This window comes from Argiope bruennichi, chromosome 3 (genome assembly GCF_947563725.1).
Source record: "Argiope bruennichi chromosome 3, qqArgBrue1.1, whole genome shotgun sequence".
Taxonomy (NCBI): Eukaryota; Metazoa; Arthropoda; class Arachnida; order Araneae; family Araneidae; genus Argiope; species Argiope bruennichi.
In genome coordinates this window covers 100,522,805-100,547,608 of record NC_079153.1, presented here as the reverse complement: position 1 = coordinate 100,547,608, position 24,804 = coordinate 100,522,805, and the positions used below count along the sequence as shown (strand labels likewise).

The window sequence follows — 24,804 nt, the reverse complement described above, 5'->3', positions numbered from 1 at the left end:
GTTCTGATTTATTAGGATTTTATTTTTGATTATGATCCATTAGAAATATATATGAATTTTACTGATGAATATCAGTTAAAAAAATAGATAAATATTTTTTATATAGTTTGCTATCGGACAGTGGAATTAATTTAGAAATGCAATTTATTTGATAAGGACTAATAAAGTTCTAGATAAATTTACTAAGTGTTTAGAAATGTAATACTTTAACAGCATAAAAAAATATTCTGCTCTTGTTCAGATGAAATTTCGATTTTTAAATAAATTTACATTTTCTGTGTTATATTATTATGTGTTTGTCAAATCCATTGCGTTTGTTTGAAAGAAACCATGTTATGCATTTCAAAAAAGGCAATTATAAAATTAGAATCGAAAGTAACAAATTTTCTCTTTTAAAATCTAAGGTAGGAAAATATCTAATGATCTAGATTTAATACACTTTGCTTTGAATAAGATATAAAATTATACAATTGTGTGGTAGAACGAGAAAAACGACATTGCCTTTCTGGTTATTTTTCTCTAGACATTTTGGTTTAATATTAGCTGCCTTTCGAGGCCATTGGGTTCACTGAGATAAACAATAACTAAAAATTAAATATTTTGTGAAACTATATTTAGATTATCTCTTCAACAAAATACTTTTACATTACTAAACACTTAAGACAGGAAATTTCCACCCGCCATTCATGTGTCCAGTTCTATGTAGCTGAGATATTTCTGCTATGTATTATTTTTAATTAATTAAAATATTTAATAAATAATAAAAATAACTATAATAATTTTGCTCAAATTTAACTTTACTTCCCCTTCTGAAATAATTATGGTAAAAAAGTTTTTTATATATTATTTTAAAGTTTAAGTACTCATTTTTTTTCTGATCGTTAGTTTAAATATTCTAGGATGCTTTATTTAATTTTCATAGATTTTTAAATCGTCTTAGTTAGTGTAAGATGAAGTAACGTTACTGAGTCCTTTTCCTACCGATGAGGGTGATCTATTCAGTAAGGGCGAACAAGTTTAAAGAAGTCGTTTACCGGTAATGTATTTTTAATTTCAGTAAAATCGTTAGATATAACTTCATATTTATTATTCCCTCAAATAGTCAGGTATTAAAAAATGTAATTTAATGCTCAGATTTCATATGCTCTGTTCAATGTGTACATAGATACTTCCATTTGAGACTAATTAGCTTGCTACTTCTGAAATAAATATTGCACAAAAAGACTTTATATCTCGATTTAAAGTGTTATTACTTATTGTTTATACATACAAAAATTGTTGTTTCAAAACTATTTTAAATCCTGCATATTTAAAACAGATTATTTAATTATTGTTATTATAACATTTAATTATTAGTATTATTAATGTATTATTATTTAATTTTAATAGGTTTTTAAATCGTTCTTTGCATTTGTTGGTAAGATTGTAAGATCACATGTTGTTACTGAGTCATTTTTCTATCGATGAGGAAAATCTAATCTCCTGTATTGACCAGCTAGTGCCAATATTGAGTATGCTTAGTGTTATTTAAATACTATTGGCATAAATTCATGTTCAAGATTCCGGCAAATTACTAAACATTAAAGCATGTTCTAAAGGGCATCAGTCCCATGGTATCATAACATTTTTAAAAACATAAATGTCCATCTCATTTATCTTCTAAACACATCAATAATTAGTTAGACAGATAAAAGTTTGGCATATTTTTTAAAATTTAATTTAATAAATTAAATGATTTTGAAAGCCAAAAATGGTTAGAAATGAAATTCAGAGTTTAATGTTCAAGTTTCGTATTTCTACCACCACTGTCAAGAATAATTCTTATTATAAAGATACAAAGAAATAACTACATGTAATTATTCTTTAAATTGTAGATACGCATGAAAATAAAAATTTAATAAATATAAAGCCATAACTTATAACTTCTTATAACGATGCTCTTTTAAAATATCTGCTGTAATAAATAAATTGAAGACAAATCTGAAATCTTTAGTTTCCCAAATATCAACATACATAAAATTCTACAAAAAGATTGGACCTTAATACTTGCAGTAATAAAAAAGTTTTTTGTTTCTTTTAGACATCGATTGAAACCCTAAATCTCTTGTCGTATGAAAATAAATAAAAACATGTAACAGCAAAAAAGAACATTTTCATTTGAAAAATCGTTCCGTCGTCATCAGAGCCATCAGTGCTCGACTAGACATCTGCCAGAAATCATTTTTATTGAATTTATGCGTTTATGGCGCATAAATAAAACGCATATTCTTGTAAAAGCAGGTTCCGAAATTGAAATTGCATCCATAAATATTGCACATAAATTCCAGTAAAGGATTTGCTTTCCAACCAACACATCGATCAACCGACCTTCGATATCCACGATGTCTATTGGAGCACAATATTGATCGCGGATTGGTGGAAAATCTCTTGTCCATCTATAATTCCATTTCCCAATATTTACCAACATCTACCTCTCGGGAGCTCGCATTTGCTTCGCGATCACTTTGTCAAGTTGTTCTGCAGTTCGATGAAGAGTATCTATCCTTCGACCGGGTTATGACTTTTAGATTCGTTTCAAATGTCACATTGTGATGTTAGATTAGATGGTTTGAGCTACATTTAATCGTCCAGACAGAAATCTATTTGCATATTTTATAGACTCTGTTTGAAATTATTAAGTTTTCATTATTGATAAAGATAGGATAAATTTGATACATTAACTCCAGGTCCGATACTTGTGAAATATGTACTAGAATTTGGAAAACTAGATTCTTGGTACATTTGCAACTCCTTATGGAATTAGTATACCCATAAATATGGAATATATATATAATATAAATATCTAATATTATACCCATAAATAAATATTGAATATATATAATATAAATATGGAATATAAATATGTAATAATATAAATATCTAATATTATAACCATAAATAAATATGGAATATTATACCCATAAATTAAAAATTTTGAATTTGAGATCTAATGATAGTTTTAAAAACCCTGTTTGAAATTAGTATAATGCGAAAATAACATATTTAGCTGAAATGCAAACTTTGTTTTGCTTGGAAATAAGACAATATAAAATGTTAAAACAATCAAAATGCTAAGTTGGCAGAATAGTAGTTAAAACTGAAATAATAAGGGATTCCAAAGCTTCGGCAAGTTATATATATGTGAAAGAAAAATATTTCCTAAATATGAATTGTAGAAATTATCTGTCTAGAATAATTTTATTTGCTTTTTTTTGGTATTGTTAAATTGCATGATTTGAAAAGAGTTTTTAAGATGCACTTTATGCTGAAACCTCTATAATTAAAAATAAAAATATTCTTGTATAAAAAAATTAAAGATTATCCTGATTTATTGTCAGAAAAAACCTGTGTTCAGAAAAGACCATAAAAGATTATCCTGTGTTCAGAAAAAAACCATAAGGAATCAAATTAAAGTATTACATGTATATTTTCAAATACAAGAAAGATATTTTAGGTACTTTTTAAATGGAGATTTGATACTTTGTACTATACAGCATTGGATAGATAAGTTTCATGGTAACAATTAGATCATGGGATGCTTAAGATGTATTTAAAATTTTCATGACTTTCAATAAAAATTTTGATAAGAAAAATGCACGGACTATTTATTTGTAATATACCCAAATTATATAAATGCTTCTAAAATTTGATGTTTATATTTATGTGAATTTATTTCCAGTAATTTCAAAAATATTTCATATTTCTTTTCAATAAGATAAATACATTAAAAATCAACAAATTTAAAGAAAATTAAACGTGATATTTTATTGCATATTTTCCAATGAAAAAGATAGCGTTTTTATAATAGAATTGGATATTACCGGTGAAAGATTTTAGAGGATGCTCTTCAAAATTTTATTGAAGTTCTGTAATTAAAGTGAGATTTCACTTGACTTCGAAGTAATTGGTTGTATCAGTGAGTCGACTGAAGTATTCCAATCTTCCAAAAAGATTAAAATTCCTTTCATTTTTTAACTCCTTTTCTTGCGTAATTTTTTCTGGGGAACAGCCATTATTTTTTCATTGTTAAAGAAATTCTTTATGAGAAAGAAAATTCTTAATCATGAAAGAAGTCAAAATTGATTCGAAATAATTCTGAAGTTAAAATCACATTCTTCGTTTCCAGATTAGTTTTTGATGGTTCTGTAGTAGGGCGTCATTTTCACTAAAGCTATATTTTAGAACGATCAAATTCATTTGAAGTTGGTTTTCAACAAATTCAACTTATTGAATTCCTTGCTGTGGTAGGTTTTCCCACTTGTAGGCTTTGGTTTTTGAGCTGAGACGGGAAGTAGAAAAAAAATTTATAATGTATTTTAAAGGAACAAATATATTTTAAGAAATAAAGTTTATGTAAAATATAATACATCTGTATAAGAAAAGAAACCTGTGAAAGATTGTTCTAATTTGCTATAAACAGTGTGATTTACAAGATTATATATCTTGCGAAAGTTTCTATGTAATTTGTTTATAACAAAACATTTTCAATTTAGAAAAAATTTCGACTTAGTATATTTTATCTGCAATATGTAAAATCAAAACAGGGGATATTAATTGTTTAAATTTGATTAATAAGGAGTTCTGAGACTGAACAACAAACATATTTTGTCAAAAGAGAGAAAATAATGTTGTTTTGTATGATCTATTTCTATTATGAGATTACTTTCAATCCAAAATGACTCAACTGGAGGCACCAACTTAAATATATCTGACTTTAAGGAGTCTAAATTCCGATACAATTATTGAAACAACGAAACATCCGTAATACGAATAAAATAATTTAAAAGTACAAGGAATCCTGTATTGATCGTTTTATATTTCCCATTTAGCATCTGAATCATTTGTACTAATTTATGCAGTGAAATCTGATTGATACACAAGCTACCGCTAACGCATTATAGTCAGATAAAAGCAATTCTGTTTTAACAATTTAACAATATTCTTGCCAATTCAAGATAATTATGCCTATATTCAGCTTACCTGAGTTAACTCAACTAGGCTGTAAATGAATAAACATTGTTGTATTACTCTCTCTAATAATCATGCTCTTTAAATTTTATGTCTATTCATCTCAAGAATACAAAAGACCTGATTTCGGCGTTTTGCAAAGACGATAGAGATTTGAAACCCATCAAATTTGTTTTGCCATCGTACACATTAAATATCACATAGATGATAAAATGTCCTCTTGCTTTATTTTTTCAAATTAAATAAAACCACTGAAGGCAGCAGCATTAGCATGCAAATATTTAGATTACCTAGAGACTGTCATTGCTGTAAAAATATAAATATATAACTACTTAGATTGTAAATTCTTTTAAAATTTTATAAATTCATATAAAATTTTCATAAAATTTTAAAACATTCGTGTATTTACAGAGGAAATGAGTTGTTAATTTAAAGAAGAAGAATTTCCGCTCTCCTTCTTTTACTTAATTATGATGTATAACTCTTGAATTATGTCAATGAATTGCACGAAGAATAGTCTTTATGAACTTTCAAAACATGCTTTTATATATATAAAAAGTCAAAATACATTAGAAAACTTAAGATAATGAGTCTGTAGATGCCCAGAAATTTTGTTTCCTCAAGATAGTTTATTATTTCCACCCAAAAAAAATTATAGAAAAAAGTGCGACCCATTTTTTTAAGTAACATTAAAAAATTGAATTAAGCCCATAGACATTAAAACAATGAGATAGAAACGTAATACATTTAAATATAAAATTATATCAATGGAAAAAATTCAGTTTTCATAATGAAAGTAAATACATTCTAAAACATAAATAATTTGAAAATTCTTTAAAATATAATAGAACGGAAAATTTTAATTCTTTTTCACAAGGAGAATGAAAGAAATCGATTAAAACACATGTACATATAAAATGACAATACTTTAAAGTAATTCAAATATATTTTTTTATAAAATCATATTCTTAACTTTTTAAAAATGTATTTGATTTAATTTCATAAAAACATATTCATTTCATTGTCCCATCACATTTTTTTTTCAGTGATGTCTTTTATTCGAGTCTTTTATCGAGTTGAAAGGGAAAGCTCTTCAAAATGCAGTTCATAGTTTGAATTGTCGTAGTTCCTGAAGCAGTGAAAGCACTTGATCATCACTGGAATTTAAGATTGATTCATCCTCTAACAAATGTTTTTGTTTTCTTGAGACTTTCTTTTGATATCGCGATCGCTTTTGAGTGTGTTTTGCTTTTTGTGGCATTCTTTATGGAGAAAAAGTATTTGGAAAAATAAAGAAAAAATAAACACAAGAAAGGTATTTAGAGGGAAAATGTAACTAAAATACTTTAAAAAAATCTAATAACATTAGACTGTTAAAAAACACATTATATATTTCAGTCTAATAAAGGAAAAAAATGTACTTTGATAAAAATTAAATTTAATGAATTAAATTGAAAAAGAATGGAAAACTAATATAGCATATCTTTTCAAAAACCTTGTCCACATAACCTAGAGATAGGTTCTGCGGACAAAGTTTTAAAAAAGACCTAATTTATTTACCTAGAAAATGAAATGTAAAAAATATTATGGATAAAAATAATTTAGATATATTAAATGTAGGCTGGGTATAGAAAGTTAATGCTTCCTTTATAAATATATTCTTAATCTGGTAACTAAAATATAACTACTTTGATCAAAATTTAAATTCTACATTTCCTTGATCTTCGTGAATTTTTGTCGATAAATGTTTTTATATAAATTTATAAATTCATGCAATTTTTTCTTGTTTTTCACTATTTATATTTTTGCAAAAAAAATGGAATCTCAGGATCTCAAAAAATGAGTCAATATTTCACAGAATTTATCATGGATTATACACTTAAGAAAACATACCGATTATCTGCCTTTAAGCTAACTATGAAAAACTGAAAATAAGCCCTTTCTTTCCCTTATAACGATGTGAAAGGTTAATAACGTGTAACTATCCAATGAAATTAGAAGTGCCATTGTTAATATCCAGAAATAATGTTGTATGCTTTCTTTTGTTTCACTTATTTTAACAATTTGCCATTGCGTCATCTCCTCAGATAAGAGCTATATTTAAAGAAACCTTTAAAATTCAAATTGGCAATATAAAAATTCTAACTCAAAAACTCGTTGCATAAAGAACGCAATAAAAATATATATTTCAAATGATTCTTCAATGATTAGGCGTATATTTAGAGCCTGCAGTATGTTTCCGACTGCATTGAAATTCGAAGTTTATTTGAATTTATTCCGAGTATTTCTAGCAATTTAATATTTTTTTAAATAGTCGTTTTATTAATTTTTATTTATATAACTATATAATCTTCTATTAACGCCCAAAAGCATTTTCATCAAAGAGATCTGTGGAGAATTTCAGATTTAATCTACTTAAGCATTCTTAGTAACGGATAAATGAGTCTACCATCGGTGCTAATTAAAATAATTATATTAAATGCATTTAAAATAATTATTTGTATGAATAATCTCAAGTGTAAAAAAAAATCCAAGACTGTTAGAAATTTAAATTTTATAATGATATAGCTACACATTTATGTCATTGCGTGAAAATTACAAATGATAACGGCGAATTATTAAAGCTTTTACACTTAGTGAAAAGTGAGAAGCAATAAAAATGCATATATTGCAACATTTAAGTCCAATGTAATTATTTCATGATAATTTTCAGAGCGTTTTTGTATTTTGTAAAATATTTTCTGAGAAAACTTAATATACTTTTACTTATACTCATTTCCTAATATTAATAATATACATATAACTCCCAAACAACTCATCGAAGACTTAAATACTCTACTCTCTTAATGAAAAATATAACATGATAGAACTCTTCATTCTTTGAGCATTCATATAAAATTCTGTTTTAATAATAAGTAATTAATAAGGCTTTTGGCTTTTTATTATATAATCGAGTCCTCATCACCATTATTATTGCCGATACCACCCCTTCCATAGAACCATAAAAGAGAGTTGCTAATATGAAAATGGAAATAATTCAGTCTTACGCTCTAAAAGACTGATTCAAGAAGCGAGAATCAACCACCATACTGGATTCTTTATCTCCACATATCTGAGACTCCCGACTTGAGATATGTTAAAAGAATATATATATATATTGTGGATTACAAAGTACTTCTAGTAGTACAAAACTGGATATATAACGTTTTTTAGTCTAAATGATAATATAGTCATGATTTTTATGGATTTTCTTTTCGTGTTTTCGCATGTTTACATTCCCAGTATCCTTTATGTATTATTTTTGACCTCTACTTTTATTACAAATTTTGTGTCTAATTTAAAATAAAATTCATTCTTTGTCGAAAGTTTATAGACTCTGTGCATACTATTGCGAAGCCCAATTTTGCCATGTGTTTTTCCTTTGTAAACTTTATCATGATTTGTTTTTATTAAGAAGATGATACTGTAATTTCGCTCTACTTTACCTAATCATTTCTTATTGAGAATCATCAAAAGTTTGGTATCTGAGAAAATATTTACGCACGTGAAAGAATTTTCTGTTACTAAAATAATTCAGTTTTAAATTCAGAATAAATAATGAAACCAAAATATTTATTAATTTAATACTAATATCTATTTCAGTTACAGTACTGACATCTTACAATTTTTTGCCTATAAGGTTTATATATATGCATTAATGATACCTATTTCTGGCATATCTGCATAATACAATGTATAATACAATAATAATGTATTATAAATTATTAATAATGTATAATACAGTATTTCTGACAGAAATATTCTGTCTCGACTTCATAATTTAAAAGTGAATATCACAACTAACGACATGTATTGAATGAAAATGATTAAAAGGCAATTTAAATATGCTAAACTATATATTTCTTGAAACTTTCTAAGTTAACATGATTTTATAAACTAATGGTTAAAATTTTAAAAATCCGAAAAATTTTATTGTACACGAATGCAACTGATTTTTGAAGATTTAACAACAAGGACTTATTTGTTTGAAAAAGTTTCATTCAAGAAATATTCTAATTGGATTACAAATTATTAAATGCAATAATAATGCATACTATACTATTTCAAAAGTTACTTTTAATAAAAACATAGTTTTTAAATATATTATTAACTGATTGAAAACGAATAGTAATGATGGGGAAGCGGTAAAAAGAGTTCAATATTTATTCAAAGAAATATTCATGGCTTTCTATAATGCATTTCTGAAAGTAGAGATTAAATTATTTTTATACTTTCTATTTATATTTCTATGAGTAAAGATAATTATTATAATCTGCCTCCAATCCTGAAGCTCTCTCTGCGATTATTGGATGACTGCAATTTTCCGGTAATGAATACCGTTGTTGAAACCTGCCAAATATAGTTACTTAATATTCAGGTGATGCTTGTCATGTATGTCATGTGACATTTTTGCGAATCTGATTGACGGAAAGAGGCGTGACATTACAGCAATGGACGTCATTCAAAGTTTTGCCATATGATTCTCTAATTTTCAAGCTTTTCTTTGTTTTCATATATCCAGTTCATGTAAAATTCAAAACTTTTCATATAAAATTCTTTCCAACAGATGTTTTGCTTGTTCTAAGTTTTTTTATTAATTGCATTATACATGTTAAATGAAATGAGAAATATTTTTTCATAAACGCTCACATTAATCAATCTTAAAAAAGGGGAAGATCTTATCAAATGTTAAAATTAGAAGAAACCAGTGCAGCATAAAGTTTTTATTATTGCTAGCAAACACTTACCTGATATATGATAATAGGTACACTGATGGGACCGACTAAGCTGAGAGTGTCTATGAAGTAATATCCTTTTTCTCTTGTTACTACAGGCAGTTGTTCTCTAGTCCACAGTGGCAGTATGACGTTAGAAATGTGAGCAAAACACTTTGCTGCTGTGTAGAGGACCAAAGATAATTTCCAACCTGAAAGAGGAAAATTTAAATTTATTTAATCATCTATAAATACTGTAGCTGAAACATAGTCAGTTTCAGTCGTATTTTTCAAAATGAAATATTCAAATTAACATTTAATTAAGAATGTAAAATAATGATCTTTTTAAATAATGTTTTACATGCTTTTATAGGCTGGCATACGATCTGTAAATTGCTAAATGCATCATAAAATAATTTTTGAAATATTTTGTAGGATAATCCATAGGGCCGAGAGCTATCAAGTTTGAAATCAACTTAGAATAAACTTGTTATAACTATGCAGTTATAGATATTATTATATATAGGTATTATAAAGATATAGTTTTATAATTTCAATTTGATTTTTAATTAAAAATTATTCAAAGATTAACGATTTCACTTAAAAGCTTCGGGGCATTTTAGCAATAAGGAGCACTTATGATAACACAAGATCGTTAACCTACCACAATTGCATATTTCACGTATGCATATTTATCTAGCAACTGGGCGGTACCCTAAATTTCACCCAATCATAGTTTCATTTTTGTATGACGGAAATGTAAGAATGCAAACAAATGCTGCTTTTCCAGGTTTCTGTGATGTTTTCAAAAGTTATTATCGTCTGATTTTGTATACAGCGTTTTGGAAATAAATTGCCTTTATAGAAATTAGGAAAAATAAGATATTGAATTAACGTTAAAGAAAACATTTTAATTTAATTTCCCACCATAAGCATTGAGAAATTCAAATTTTTAGTTTTGAATGAATGAACTAAAATGTTTTTCTTTATCAAAATTCAAAAGAAAGAGGCAGTATTTATGTTTATAAGTCATTTTTATAGAAATGTCTTGTAGATGTAGACTATCCATCCGTGTGGTATCCATAGCGCGAAGCGCTGTTTTCCAGAATCAATGGTGGTAAATTCTGTGCTGGTAACATTCGCTTGATTTGTAAATAAGTGGCAATAAAAGTAAAACTCTGCCTTTCTGCAACATGATTATTGAACGTTTATCTGCAGCATGATTGGTTGAAATTAAAAATCCCTCCTCCAATTTTAAAATGAATGTGCATTTGCGTAACACGACCTCAGTCATTTTGCCTTAAATGGTTATTATTGTTTTTTATTTAGCATTTATACGCATAACGTACTCTGAGCATCTAGTCATGACTGGAAACATTGGACAAAGAACAACCAATTATATTCACTGCTAATAAGAAGATCTTGCACTGTAGACCTTGAAAATTACATGTATGCACATTGCAGTAACATAATCCAACAAACAATGGCATGGTGGCTGTTCCTACACTGCGCGAATTTTCAAAGTCATGCAGTATAGAGCGCTAACTGCTGGATGAAGTTTGAGTGGGAAGAACATAAACTAAGTACCTCATACATGAACCTCAAGCAAATTACCCCATGCATGAACTTTTTCAGTCTCATCTACACTTTTTGTACTCACGCTATCGATTTTGTAAAATTATTATTAAATTATTTAAAAAAAGAATGATAGAGGAATTAATCAATAAGCATTATCACAATAATGCTTCGGAATCTTTTAAACCTTTTTTTTTTCATAAACTGCCATCTCTTTGAAATTCGACGAATTTGTATGCTGATATTGTTTCAGTTTCCGTTCTATAGAAAATGCTACTTGATTTTAAAATACACATAAAAATATTTATTTTGCTTTTTCTGTATTTTGGATTAACAACTCATAAATATGCTTTAATGCGTAATGACATGGCAAATTTTACGTATAAGTGCAATTACTCGAATAATCTCTAAAATATTATTACTAACTTGCAATTTAAAATAAGAATTCATTAAAATTTATACTGGAAGCCAATACCAATCAATACAATTCAGTTGCTTACAAATAATATGAATTTTGCGAATGCTTTTATACTGATTTGAGTTATCTAAATGCTAATTATATTGCCATTTTAAAGGATGTAAATGCATCTTTATAAAGTAAATTGTGTCACTAGCGGTGTTTCGTTATACAGAACAGCATTGCTATTTCGATGAAAGCTTATATAATGACAATTATAAATTGATGATGAAAATTTGTGTCAAACTGTTTAATAGTTTGCTTCATCAATCACCATAGATATATAAATCAATAAACTGTGAACCTTGTGCTAGATTATATTAGAAATGTATGAGTGTATGGATTCGATGTTAATTAGTCATTGTTAACACATATAGAGCGATATTAGTTTTATTCAAAATTTTAGTATTATGTGGTAAATATATTCATACATTTCAAAGTAATGAAGAAATCTAAAAATATGAATGGCTAATAGTTTCTATTCACTTATACTGCAGTTATATTGGAAATATATTCATACATATACAATATTAATTATCTGAATAGAATTGAATTTATGCAGTGTATGCTACATGTTGTATTTGTATAAATATAAAGTATATGTCTGAAATTATGTAAAGCAAAAAATAATGGCAGAAATCCACTACTCAATAATATAGAATGTCATGAAAATGTGCCTTAGTTTTATCCTTTCATATTTTTCAAGTATAAGTATCAAATGAATATTATATAATTTAAATTATTAGATTTAGGTTTAAAAAACCCCACTTCTTTTCCTGGTGAAGATAGCTCAATTTTTTTAATTAAATTCTTTTAAATATTTTAATTTTAATGGAGTATAAAAATAATACTTTTAGAAATGTATATAATTAGATCAATTATTGATATATATTTTATTAAAAAGGCAGATTTTTATTAGATATCTGTGGGGTATGATCCAATCTATGATGGATAGAATTACTAAATTACATTTTTTATGCATATGGGATTCAAATAATTCTATTATTGACTTTGTTCTTGCTAAACATTGATTTCAGCAGATTATCGTTGTGTAAAATTCATTCTCGAAGGTGAAATATATAATTCTTTTTCTTTTTGATATTGAATAAAGGAAAATTGGAATGTTACCGTTGTAAAGAAATAAAAGATTGTTTAATTCAATAGATGCTTAGACTAATATTAAATATTCAAAATACACAAATCAATTTCAATATGTGAGCTCTGGATCAAGTTTATATTCCTGTTATTATTTGTAAGCTCGATTGCAAAAAAAAAGATGCATATTTAAGATATGAAAAAAATGTTATTTAAAAACTTAATTTTATATAAGGTAAATAAATTAAGGTAATTTATTAAGGCTAATTTTTATATAAGGTAAATAAGATTTTCTAAAGGATTTTTTTTCCTTTTCTAGATTAATTAATTTCTATGTTCTGGTTAGTAATTTTTTATTATGGTTGTTTTCTAGTTACTCAGTTTTATAAGGATACATACTTATAACAGTGCAGCAAGTTTATGAAATCTAATTGTTTCCATATGGAAGCATCTATCATCAGTTTAAGAATAAGTTGATTGTTATATAATTGAAAGGATCCGATAATTTCATAAAGTCAAATTTAAACTTTATGATAATTTTTATTATAATATGTTATAATTTATAACAATGGTTCAACTATCGAGATTTAATTTGCGCATTTTGTATGTCATATCAAGTTATTAATTTATAGTTGAATTTGCGTAGATATTTAAAGCAATTTTTATTAATTAAATACACACCAAACCATAAATCGTTAAATATAATGGAATTATTGAAGCCTTTAATGTATGATGGCGAAGTTTTAAATAATTTGCCCTAATTCTACCCTGGAATAATATTAAAACTAAATATTAAAGCAATATTTCAATAATTTTATATTTGATATACAGAGCTACGGTTTCACCGACTAAAATTTGTCATTACAACGAAAAGAAAAAGGTTTTGAAAGTTCTTTCATTTCAATTATCTCATCTTGAGTTACAAATGATATGGTAATTTAATTAACTAATTCTTCAAGAATTAGCTTCATTTTTAATACGAAATGGAAATGATCTGGCGCATGTACTTGACATGAAAATGAAGTGCGATTTGAAACTATTTTAATTAAACCAAGAGGAAAGCAAATAGAAATGACGTATTATTTAAAATAACTTATTAACGAAACACTTAAGCGAGGCTATTTTAAAGAAATTCTGTCCTGGTTACTTTCTTTCTTTCGCCACAGAATATCCCTGAACTTGGAATCTCTAGGATACCCTGTCGGTGGAAAGGATATACGTGGAAGTATTTATTAAGATAAAAAAATACACAAAAAAAGACATAAAATATCAATATACACATAAAAAATGATTTCTTTTTACGACTTTATAATAATTTTAGGGTTTACAAATAATTTTTACATTCTAGTGATGAAAATATCACTAAGACCTTATTTCTTGATATATAGTATCAGTAACCTAGCTATGAAATCGCATCAGATATAATAATGTAATTTGTGTTTCACTTTTCCTCTTGTTTTCGCCTTTAAATTAGCTTAGAATATAATGGGTACTTAGATGTGTGATTATTTCTAATGTTTTAATTTAATATTTGAAATTTTTTTGAAATACATTTCCTAATTTTAAACATTAAAATAGGAATTATTTAAAAAAATGTATCTTGCTTTAGACTATGAACTTAACTAGTTTATTTAAAAGTCTTGCTAAAAAAAATTGGCAGCTAATTTACAATTAATTTGTATAGGATTTTTATAGGATTTTCATCAATTAAAATGTTCTAATTATTTCCAGTCTCGTCGAATTATTTAATAGGCTAATGATAAAGTATTATCTGTATTTCGAAATTATTTCAGTTAATTTGAAACAAAAATAAAAGAAATTCTTGTACTTTTTAATATTTTGATACTTACAAGTATCTTAATTTCAGTCAACTATTCTCTGTGATTGTAACTTAATAATAATTAAATGCTGTTAACTGACTCGAAGATTTACTCCTTTACAACTTTTAATGGTATCAGATATATCAGAAATGAATTGTAATGTTTTTATTTTAGAAATAAGAAAGTGCCTGTATATCATTTCTTCATTACTGAAGTTACTTTTTTTATTTATATAACACATTGATTTTATACGTTTCTTTTGTTTATTGACACATTGCTAATGAGTAGAAAAGATTTTACTTTTTAAAACGCATATGAAACAGCATCTGACTATCAGACTAATAAAATTTGCATACTATTTTCAAATATGTAAATAGTTTGGTTTCATTGCCTATAATATTTTGCTATTTGGATTAAACAGAAATGAAATATTTATGTTTATATAATAATGATGATAATTAGCTATTGATATGATGATTTTTAAGATGCTTGGCATCTGAAATAATATTTTTCGATACCTGACAGTAATCGATTAGAATTGCTTTAATTTTTAATTGCATTTATTTACCATCTTAGATTTATCTCAGTAAAATGATTTCCCTACTTGTTGGTGAAAATTCAAGAGGAGAAGAGTAGAAACCCAGGTGAGATTACAATATACATATGTTATATGACGATTCCAATTGACCCGCTATCTAGAAGTAATTTATGCTTTATGACTTGGAAAAAATCAATAAACCTTCTGAATGCTTTCCCCGCTGTTTTTTGGCTTACATTCAATAATTATTGAATATATTCATTGAATCGATATTATGTATTGAATAAAATGGAAGATGCATCCAATTTTCCATCTTTAATCAAAGACCGCGAACTCAAGATCAATATTCTGAATACGTGGTTTGCTATTACAGGAGTGATTTTATCTTCAAATAAAACATCCAGCAATATTTGTATATATAGCCTTGAAAAAATTGCAGAAAATTCTAAATTTACAAGAAGAAAGGTAGGTTAATCCTGTCACATTTTATTAAAGTGACATATACAGCATTTTATCTCCTATATAAATAAGGCCCAACCTGGCCATTTCTTTTTATTAAAATGATTTTTTTTCTGTCTTTTACACACAAGAAATTGTAATGAAGCTTTACAATCCTGCTAAATTGTTATGGCTTTTAAGTTGCAATGTTCGATCCAAGAAAGCTGATATTTTCCTTAACAGAATTTTCCTATTTTCATTCATTTCTTTAATGAATAAAGTTGTTGCTATTGCACAAAAGTATCATTTTCATTTGTTACAATAAACTTAAACATTTTTTTTTCTTTTACAAAAGTAATTTTGAAATTCTGTTCAACGATTACGGAAGAAGAATTCTTTATATTTTATTAAATTCTTCTTTTATTTCTTTCTGAAGAAAATTATAGTTTTTCTGCCTAGATTCCACGAGTTCATTTACGTGTTCATTAACTTCAAATCCTGAACGGAGTTCGATAAAATACATTGAATTAAAAAATAAGATTAACAGATAAGTTATTTGTATCTTAGATAGGATATCCTACTTATTAATTTCAACTTTCATGACAGCTTCTGATTCAACTTCTTCAACTACATGTAAAAATATAAAAAAATAATCTGAACCACTTTTACTTTGGTGTTGCTCCACATACAATCATATAAAAGATAATATCTGAACGTTAATTAATAAATTCTTAAGAATTTTAAATTTCGAAAACAGTAATCATTTCATTGAAATAAGAACACCTTTTAAAACGCCCAAAGTTGACTCGTATTTTCTAATTAAATTTCAAAATTATATCAAAAGTTATTCCCAAAAATCAATTTTTATTTGGCCAATTCGTTTTGAAACATAAAATAAAAATAAGAATTTTTATTGAAATTTTGAAAATTTTCTGACATTTTGATAAATGTGATTTATTTTTTAAGCGTGGAAAATTTCTTGCATAAACATTAAACACGAATATTATCAATTTTATTTAAGTTTATTATTACAACATAATATATATAGGGGAATTATTATATATTGCAACATAACACATAATAATTTAGTATTAATTTTTAGGATGGAGAAATCCTTGATTCTCTAGCATACGAAAACGATCTATAATTTATTCTAAAGTTTCATGAATTTTTGATTGAAATTTCAGTTTAGCACCAGTTATTTCAGTATAAAATTATCTAATTCTTATTTTACATTTACATGAAAAACAGAAATATCTTAAAGAAATGGTTTACATGAGAAAAATATACGATTTAAAAGTCTTTTTTTTTGTTTCATTAAGAGTAGAACTTCTTTTAAAAGAGATTTTGTTAAAATTTTATAGAAAATATACAAAATATATATATTATTAAAAAATAATGCCCAAAATTTTGATTGTAAAACATTTTAAAATTATTTTTTTACTTAATACTTGCTATTTGCATACAACATAAAAGTTTATAAGTGACTTTGATATTTGAAATTATTTGATCTCGATTAATATTTTTTATTTGAACTTAATTAAATCCACAATTGTAATTTGTCATGTATTCTTTTACAAATTAATGAACTGATCTTCAATAATTATGAAAAAAATTTTAAACATTAAAGGACGAATGAAAACTTTAACCTATATTTTTTTGGGTATGATATTATTAATTCTGGTAAATGAAATTGAAATCTTTTCATATGATTTTTATCTCTTAATTAATTAATTTTATTCTTCTAGTTAATATATTTTCTTGCTAAATTATTTATTCTAATTTGCATTTTAACTGACTACACATTTTGAGCTAAATGTAATCGATTTTAATATAATTTAACCATTATTAAGCTTATTTTTTAAAAATATCTTAAGCAATAATTATTCCTATAATTATATCAGATTTCAAATTTATATATGAAGTAGTAAAGTATGTGGTAAATGACTAATTTAACCACGCCAAAGAATTCTTCAATAACAGAAGATGAACTCAACTGACGACTTAGTACTGACTCACAGCTAGATTCAGCACAGACTATTTTAGTTCTACCCGATTTTTCTAGTGTCCATGACAAAGCCAAAAGATTTTAGAAGTATCTCAACAACTCACTTCCTAATAACCTACTGCCAAGATTCCTGTAGGTTCTAGAGTTACGGTTTTGCAGATATATTTACCACCTTAAATGGGCAAAAGGTTGAAAATGATTGCGTATGTATGAAATATTATAAATACATAACACTACAAAGTAGATGATAAATGAGAGTGAAATCATATTAAGATAATTTGTAAGAAATACTATAGCACTGCATGAATTATTTTTTTCCCTGATATTTATTTTTAGAAGTAAATGAATTAATGATTTGTAATTAATAAACTACTGTTAGCAGGCGTTACAAAGACAAAGCTATAGTTGAAAAAAGATCATATCACAAAAATGCATTATTAAAATAACCTCATCATACAGAAACTTTAGGAGATATAAACATATTTGGCTGCATATTTGAATTTTGTTTAAAATGTTACAATAAAGAAATAAAGAAAAATTAATGAACCTTTGTTCATTCTTTCTTATATTTTTTGTAATTAAAAATATTTTCCATGATCTCCCTTTCTTTAAACAAAAACTACTCATTTTTAAGACCATTTTTTAAAAAATATTTGAATTTATGAATGAATCGGAATTTTTAATGTGGCTTTTCGAATTAATTGATTTTTTTATATGCTTGGCAATGTAGCGTTTCATATGTGGAATTGCCGTTCCTTTGCCGAAAATGTCATTAGCACAGAAGAAAAACATTAACATGTTCTTCACTTTCAGATACTTCACCTTAATTTGTAAATGGCAAGGTAATTTAATTAGCTGCCTCTTAAGACTTTTCACTACATTTCTAAAAAGGAAGAAAAAGACGCGGCGTGTGTTACCAACATTATAGCGGCGCATCTCCCAAACAAACTGCAGCAGTCTTAATTAAACAAGGAAATGTGTCGATACGTCGAAATTCTAGTAATCGCCTGACATTCAATTACTCCACTTTCCGGTTGTACGGTTGAAGTGTTAAAAATAATTAATCTCTCTCCTCTTCCAGTTATTTTAGTTTTCTCATGTAGTGAGAATTTTTCTGCTCATCTTAGCATAAAAGCGGTCGTCAAAGACTTAATGTAAAAGCTTTGGAGCTTTTCTAAAAGCGCTGATGTCAAAATACTGAAAGAAAAAAAAATGATGCTGTGGTGAAAAGCTCTCGTCAGATATCGTTTTCTGATAAAATAAATAGTTAATGAAGATAATGATGCAGCTCTATGACTTTGAAAGGCCGGTCATTGTGTGAAGTTTTTGACTTGTATTTACTCTTTTATTAAAACGAAACGAAAAAAAAAATACTGGTCCCCTTGATGAAAGATAATTAACTTCCATTTTGTTTACTGAGACAACTAGAGCTCGGCTGATATATCGCTTACCAGCTAGCTATTTTGACAAAGTGTTGAAACAATTAAGATTGTTTGCTGATAAGAGTATTGGTGAAGCAGGCGTTATTGTCTGCAACATAATTTTATGATTCTGTGACTTATTATTATTCTATTCAGCAGTTAAGTACTATATCTTGTTTGTGAAATATCAAAATTATGAAGCCATTACGAGATGGCATGTTAATCACACAATCGATTCACGGAGAATTTATAATGGAAGATAATGTCTCATTTTCATTATCGATGAAATTATGTATTGTTATCTCTTTTTGTGGATCTAATTAATGAGGTGAAGCGATTTGTTCATGTTCTTTGATTGTCAAAAAGTACTGATCGAATTTGTGATAATTTTAACAAATAATACTGTTTTTATTTGCGAAGCAATATATAATTTTTTTGTTTAAAATTTCAATTAATAAACAAATTTAATTAATTAACAAATTAAACAAATTTAAAAAATAAATCTTTTATTACTCAAAACTGATAAAATTATTACTTGGAATTTTAATTATTTTAATGGGCATAAGATTTCCGAATGTAATGATATATATTTTTATAAATTTATATAATATATTTTTTTAAAAGAAGCACGGGAAGTGTTAAATAATTGCTTTTTAATAACACCAATTTTATTTTCCAGCAACTTTTATACTATATTAATTTTGCAATAAACTGCTATTAATGCTTTTATTGTAATGAAATTCAAATATGTATAATTATTCCTCAATATATTTTTTAAATGCTCTTTTACTTTTGTTTTTAAAAATGGCTGTATTTGGACATGGTACTCTTAAATTTTTAGTAAACATGAAATAGATTTTAATTATTGTTTTCTTTTTATTTCGCTCAATAAATATTAGTCATAAGTTAAGTAATATATCTTCCAGGTGCTTCCCTTTAAACTGATGTTAAATAATTCATCATTTGCAAGTTTTATTCATATATTATTTATTTAATTTCTTAATGCATCTAGTTTAAACATCGCTTATTTAATATTCTTCTTTCGCGCATTCTATTTTGTGATAATTTTCTTTTTTTATCGTGAAATTAAATTTATTGAAGGAATATTTTATCACATCAAGTTAAAAGTAAAGTTTAAAAAAACATGGAAACAATATTTTTTCTTCTAATTGTGACAATTAAACACCCTAAAATAATTTTCTTTCCTATTTCAGTTACTTATTTTGACTTTTTACGGATATTTTAAAACATGAATTAGGAAAACTCTGTTTACTTGCTGCATATTTCCTGAAAGATAATACTTTATTGAAATTCTAATTTGGCTTAAAAATACAATACTGCACTATACTTTGAATTTTTTAACTCATTATGCTTCTCCAGATTTGATGTTAGACTTAACACAATTAAAACTAAATGACTAACAACCATTTTTAGGTTGAAGATATTTCATAAAAATGGGTCTTATTCCATATTAATAACGATAAAGTTCCATGTTCTTAAATTTAATAAAATTTATTTCTTTTGCTTTTGATATAAGTGCCCTATGAATTTAATTTTTGAAATAATAAGAGAAATTACATTTGTATCTACTTATTCTTTAACTATTTATTATTTCGTGTTGTTATCAGTCATTTGTATGTTGTTATTATTTTGATAAGAGAGATCCCATTTATTTCCACGTTGAAGCTTGGCATAATGGAGCCTAGATTTCCTACAAAAAAAGGTTTTGCAGTTAATTTTAAAACATTTCCAAACCTTTTCGTCATTTTTAAATCTAGTGCATATTATTTATATGATATAAAGAAATTTTCATTGCTCATTTAACCCCACATTTTGATACCTATTGAATTTTTTGTCATTATTTAGAAACAATATTTAAGATTTGAAATCAATTACATAACACTTCCGTATCCACAGAGTTCTAATGTTTTCCTGAAAGTGTCTCACCTCACCTAGCATATAGTTAAGCCTTGCAATTTTTGTTTTTTTTTCAAAATTCCATACTTGAGATTAAATCTTTTCTGTAACTATGCAGTACATGATCATAAGGGAAAGAATAGGTTCTCGTATCCTAAAAGATATCAGGATTTAATGCTTATCCCAAAAAAATCTAAAGTTTTAATTTCATTTTTCTAAAGCCATTCTCAAGCGATTATAAAAAGGAAAAGCGATATCAAACCATCCAAATGCTATTATGTTCAATCTCGGTAAATCTATTCTCATTCCTCAATTATGTGAATGCTATTACTCTCATCTGATATTCCATTAATTAACTGATTAATTAATTAACTAATTAATTGATTATTACGAAACAAAGAAATCATATTGTTCTGGAACATAAAGTCTGAATGTTCACTAAAAAATTACTTTTAAGTTTTATTCATTAATTTCAATAAACTTCCTCAAGTAATTTGCACTGAACTTTATCATTGTCACGATAAATATAAGTTTTTTCCTTGATCAAATAGCTTTTTAATACAGTAGATATTTTCAAGCTTAGATAACACATTTGTGTTATAAGGAATTGTGAGCCATGAAGACATTGTTTTCATCCCGAAAGTCTGTTTGATCCCAGCGGACTATTTTTCAATCAAAGCAGTTGCAATTTCCAGTTAGGATTTTCTATAGCAATAAACAAAGCTAAGAATAGAGCTTTAAATTGGTCGAGAGATCGAATGCTTCCCTCTTGGTTAGTACGTTTTTTGTTCCCCTGACATTTTGTCTGACAGCTCGATTCTTTCCTAGTGTGAAAGAAGAGCTGCAATAACAGTTTAATAGGAAACCCTTAAATATTACTTGCATCAAATATGATGTTTTTGTGCCTATTGCGTGCAAATAAAATAAATAAAAAAATGAGTTTTTTCTGAGCTTATTGCGAGGCGAAACTATGAATAGAAATCAATGCTAGTAGTGTGAATTGCTGTCAAATTTGGTTCGGTTTCTATTTTGATTTGTAAAATTCAAAGTTAAATATCATAATCGACATGATCTCGTGAAAGGGTTACCATCTTAAGAAGATGAAATATTTAAGTTATTTTATGGAAATCAAATTTGATTGGAATAACCTTAGTATCACAATAATGGATTTTTTACAACATAAATTCAAATTGGAAATTTAGCAGTTCATGAAATTTTGTGACTCATATATATGAGTCACAAAAATCCACTTTCATACACGATAACATCGTTCTAAAATTCTGGGAGGCATAATCAAACGTTTTGTCTTTTTTAATGCTTTTCTGCCTATATGAATTGTTTTCACCTCTTAATTTTTTTTCCTATCGCTGGTGTTTTTTATTCTGCAAGTATTATTCCATAGCCATTTAAAATGTTTTATTGTGAAGTCTGTCTTCTAATTAAAAAAAGGTTTATCATTGCTTCGTTATTTCTTCCCTATTAATGTGAATATTAACTGTCCTTTACTATGTGACTGATGATATACTTTAAAATAAGTCATATATGATGACTGATGTGTATACTTTAAAATAAGTCATATATGATGACTGATGTGTATACTTTAAAATAAGATCTCCGCATTTTTATTCCGATTCTTCAATTGTTAAATCATAAAGGATATTGGATTTATAATATTTCTATCATTTTCTGAAAAAAGTCATCTCCATCTGTCATCGTATATAATCGTGTCCCATAGTACTATTGTAAAAGATACTTTTTCCATACTCCTGACACATCATTAACTTTCTATAATGATGTATCTGAGACTTACATTGCATTATTAAAGTTTTAGCATTTAAATCAGGAATTAAGTAAAACTATTACGACATTTAAAGTTAAAAATTCATTTAGTAAAGTCTTAATACCTCAATTTTCGTTTGTTATTATAATGATTAGAATAAAATTAAATACCCCAAATAGGAGGAGTCATCTAATAAGGAGGTTAAACAAACTCCTAGTTGAATGGGTTAAATAAGATCCATCATTTTGAAATATTCATATATATCCAAATTATTTAATCAAAGCTTAACACTTTTATGTCATAGATGTAAAAAATTGTGCAAGCAGCTGGAGCTACATTTGAGTAAAATTTTTGAGAATTAAATATCTGTGCCTGTTTCACAGATATTTTATTCTAATATAATTTAAAAGACAACATTTTAAAAGAGTTCCATAAATATAAAATAAAGTTAATTAAAGTAAATTATAATTCTTATTTTTATTTAAAAACCATATCTTTTGGAAATTTCTATTTCAGCTTCAATATTTTCGTTGAAAATCAGAGAATTGTCATTTCCTTTTCATCAATAAATCATTTGACAGGAGGTTTTCAATCTGGAAAACAGGAAAATTTCGTAGGCTGTATTCAACCTACTGTTCAAGTAAGTTACACTTAACCTGTCATTCACAGAAGTTGAATTCAACTTGCCAATAACTTTAACGAAAGGAATCAATCAGTTCATTTCAATTTTTTTACTAACATTCATTTTACGATAAAATATCCAAAATTTCTGGTTTCCAATTTTACTTCCAATGAAATAAATTTTTTTAAGTAGATTTTCAAAAAGTAGATTATTATTTTATATCACATAAATTTCTAAAATAAATTAATCCTGAAACATATAATGGAAAATAATACAAGTTTTAAGAAAAATCTCGTTTAATATGAATTTTTTCATCTTGAATAATTTTTTATTACATCAAATGATAGCTGAAACAATAGAAACAAGAAATCAGCTATAATTCCAGATTTACACTAAGTAATTTTTAAAATAAATTAATAAATTTAATCAAAATTATTAAATTGTCAAAGCGTTAATGTTAATGTTTTATTTTAATTATTTTCTATCTTTATAGTGTTTAATTTATTATACATTATAATAAATAATATGGAGCTTAAAGATGAATTTTTCAGAATTACAGTGCCATTTGATGTCACTCATAAGATATGAAATTTCATTTTCTCTAATTAACTCGATGATAATAAAATTTCAATGTCTTCGATAACATACATGTGTAGACAAATTCAAATATTATGAAGTGCGTAATAAAAAAACGATCTTAATTCTTTCTCAATTTAATAGGATTAAAAATGTATAATAAGAAAAAAATTTACATTAAAAGCAATAAAAAATTTTCTTAAAAAAATGTATACTTTAACGACTTTCCTTGAAAGGTTTAATACGGGAAAATTTGTTGATCTTTTCAACATTTTCTTCTAAATTTCCTCCAATTTATAGTTCATACATAACACTTTTTCATAGTTTCGTTTGGTTTTTCTATTTTTACTGTATGAGACATTCACTTATAAATCCGTTTTTTTTTTTGTAAGTGACTAATTTCTTCTCCTATGTTTTAAATTTGATGTAAGTGTTTTGTCATTGATTTTTCTCAGAAAATTGTTTTTAAATTTAAAAAAAAAATGGCTTCATTTTGTAAGTATTTTTCATATTTTGTTATTCGGTATTTAATAAATGTTTTAAATGTTTTAGCATTTTACCATTTTCATATTCATTTTCTTTGTGCTAAACATTATGCATGCGTATATTTATCATTACTCTAAGATTTATGGCTGATAACTATTAACCTATAACTCACTCGAGGAATTCTCTTAATTATGGATCATCTAATTTTGTTAGCGAATATTTTAATATTATGGATACTTGATATTGCGCCGTTTCTTTATATGGTTCTGTCCCTTTCTACATTTTCAGAGTTTTAATTTCTGATTTTCTT

At 26.1% G+C, this 24,804-nt stretch overlaps 1 protein-coding gene across 1 annotated transcript in view; it reads right to left on the bottom strand.

The window, feature by feature from the left end:
* The window catches only part of LOC129963957 (beta-alanine transporter-like), a 315,940-nt gene that overhangs the window by 51,249 nt on the left and 239,887 nt on the right, over positions 1 to 24,804 (bottom strand). The window contains exon 8 of the mRNA XM_056078583.1: positions 9,795 to 9,973. Within this exon, the coding sequence (XP_055934558.1) occupies positions 9,795 to 9,973 (179 nt within the window). The remainder of the gene's footprint in view (positions 1 to 9,794; positions 9,974 to 24,804) is intronic.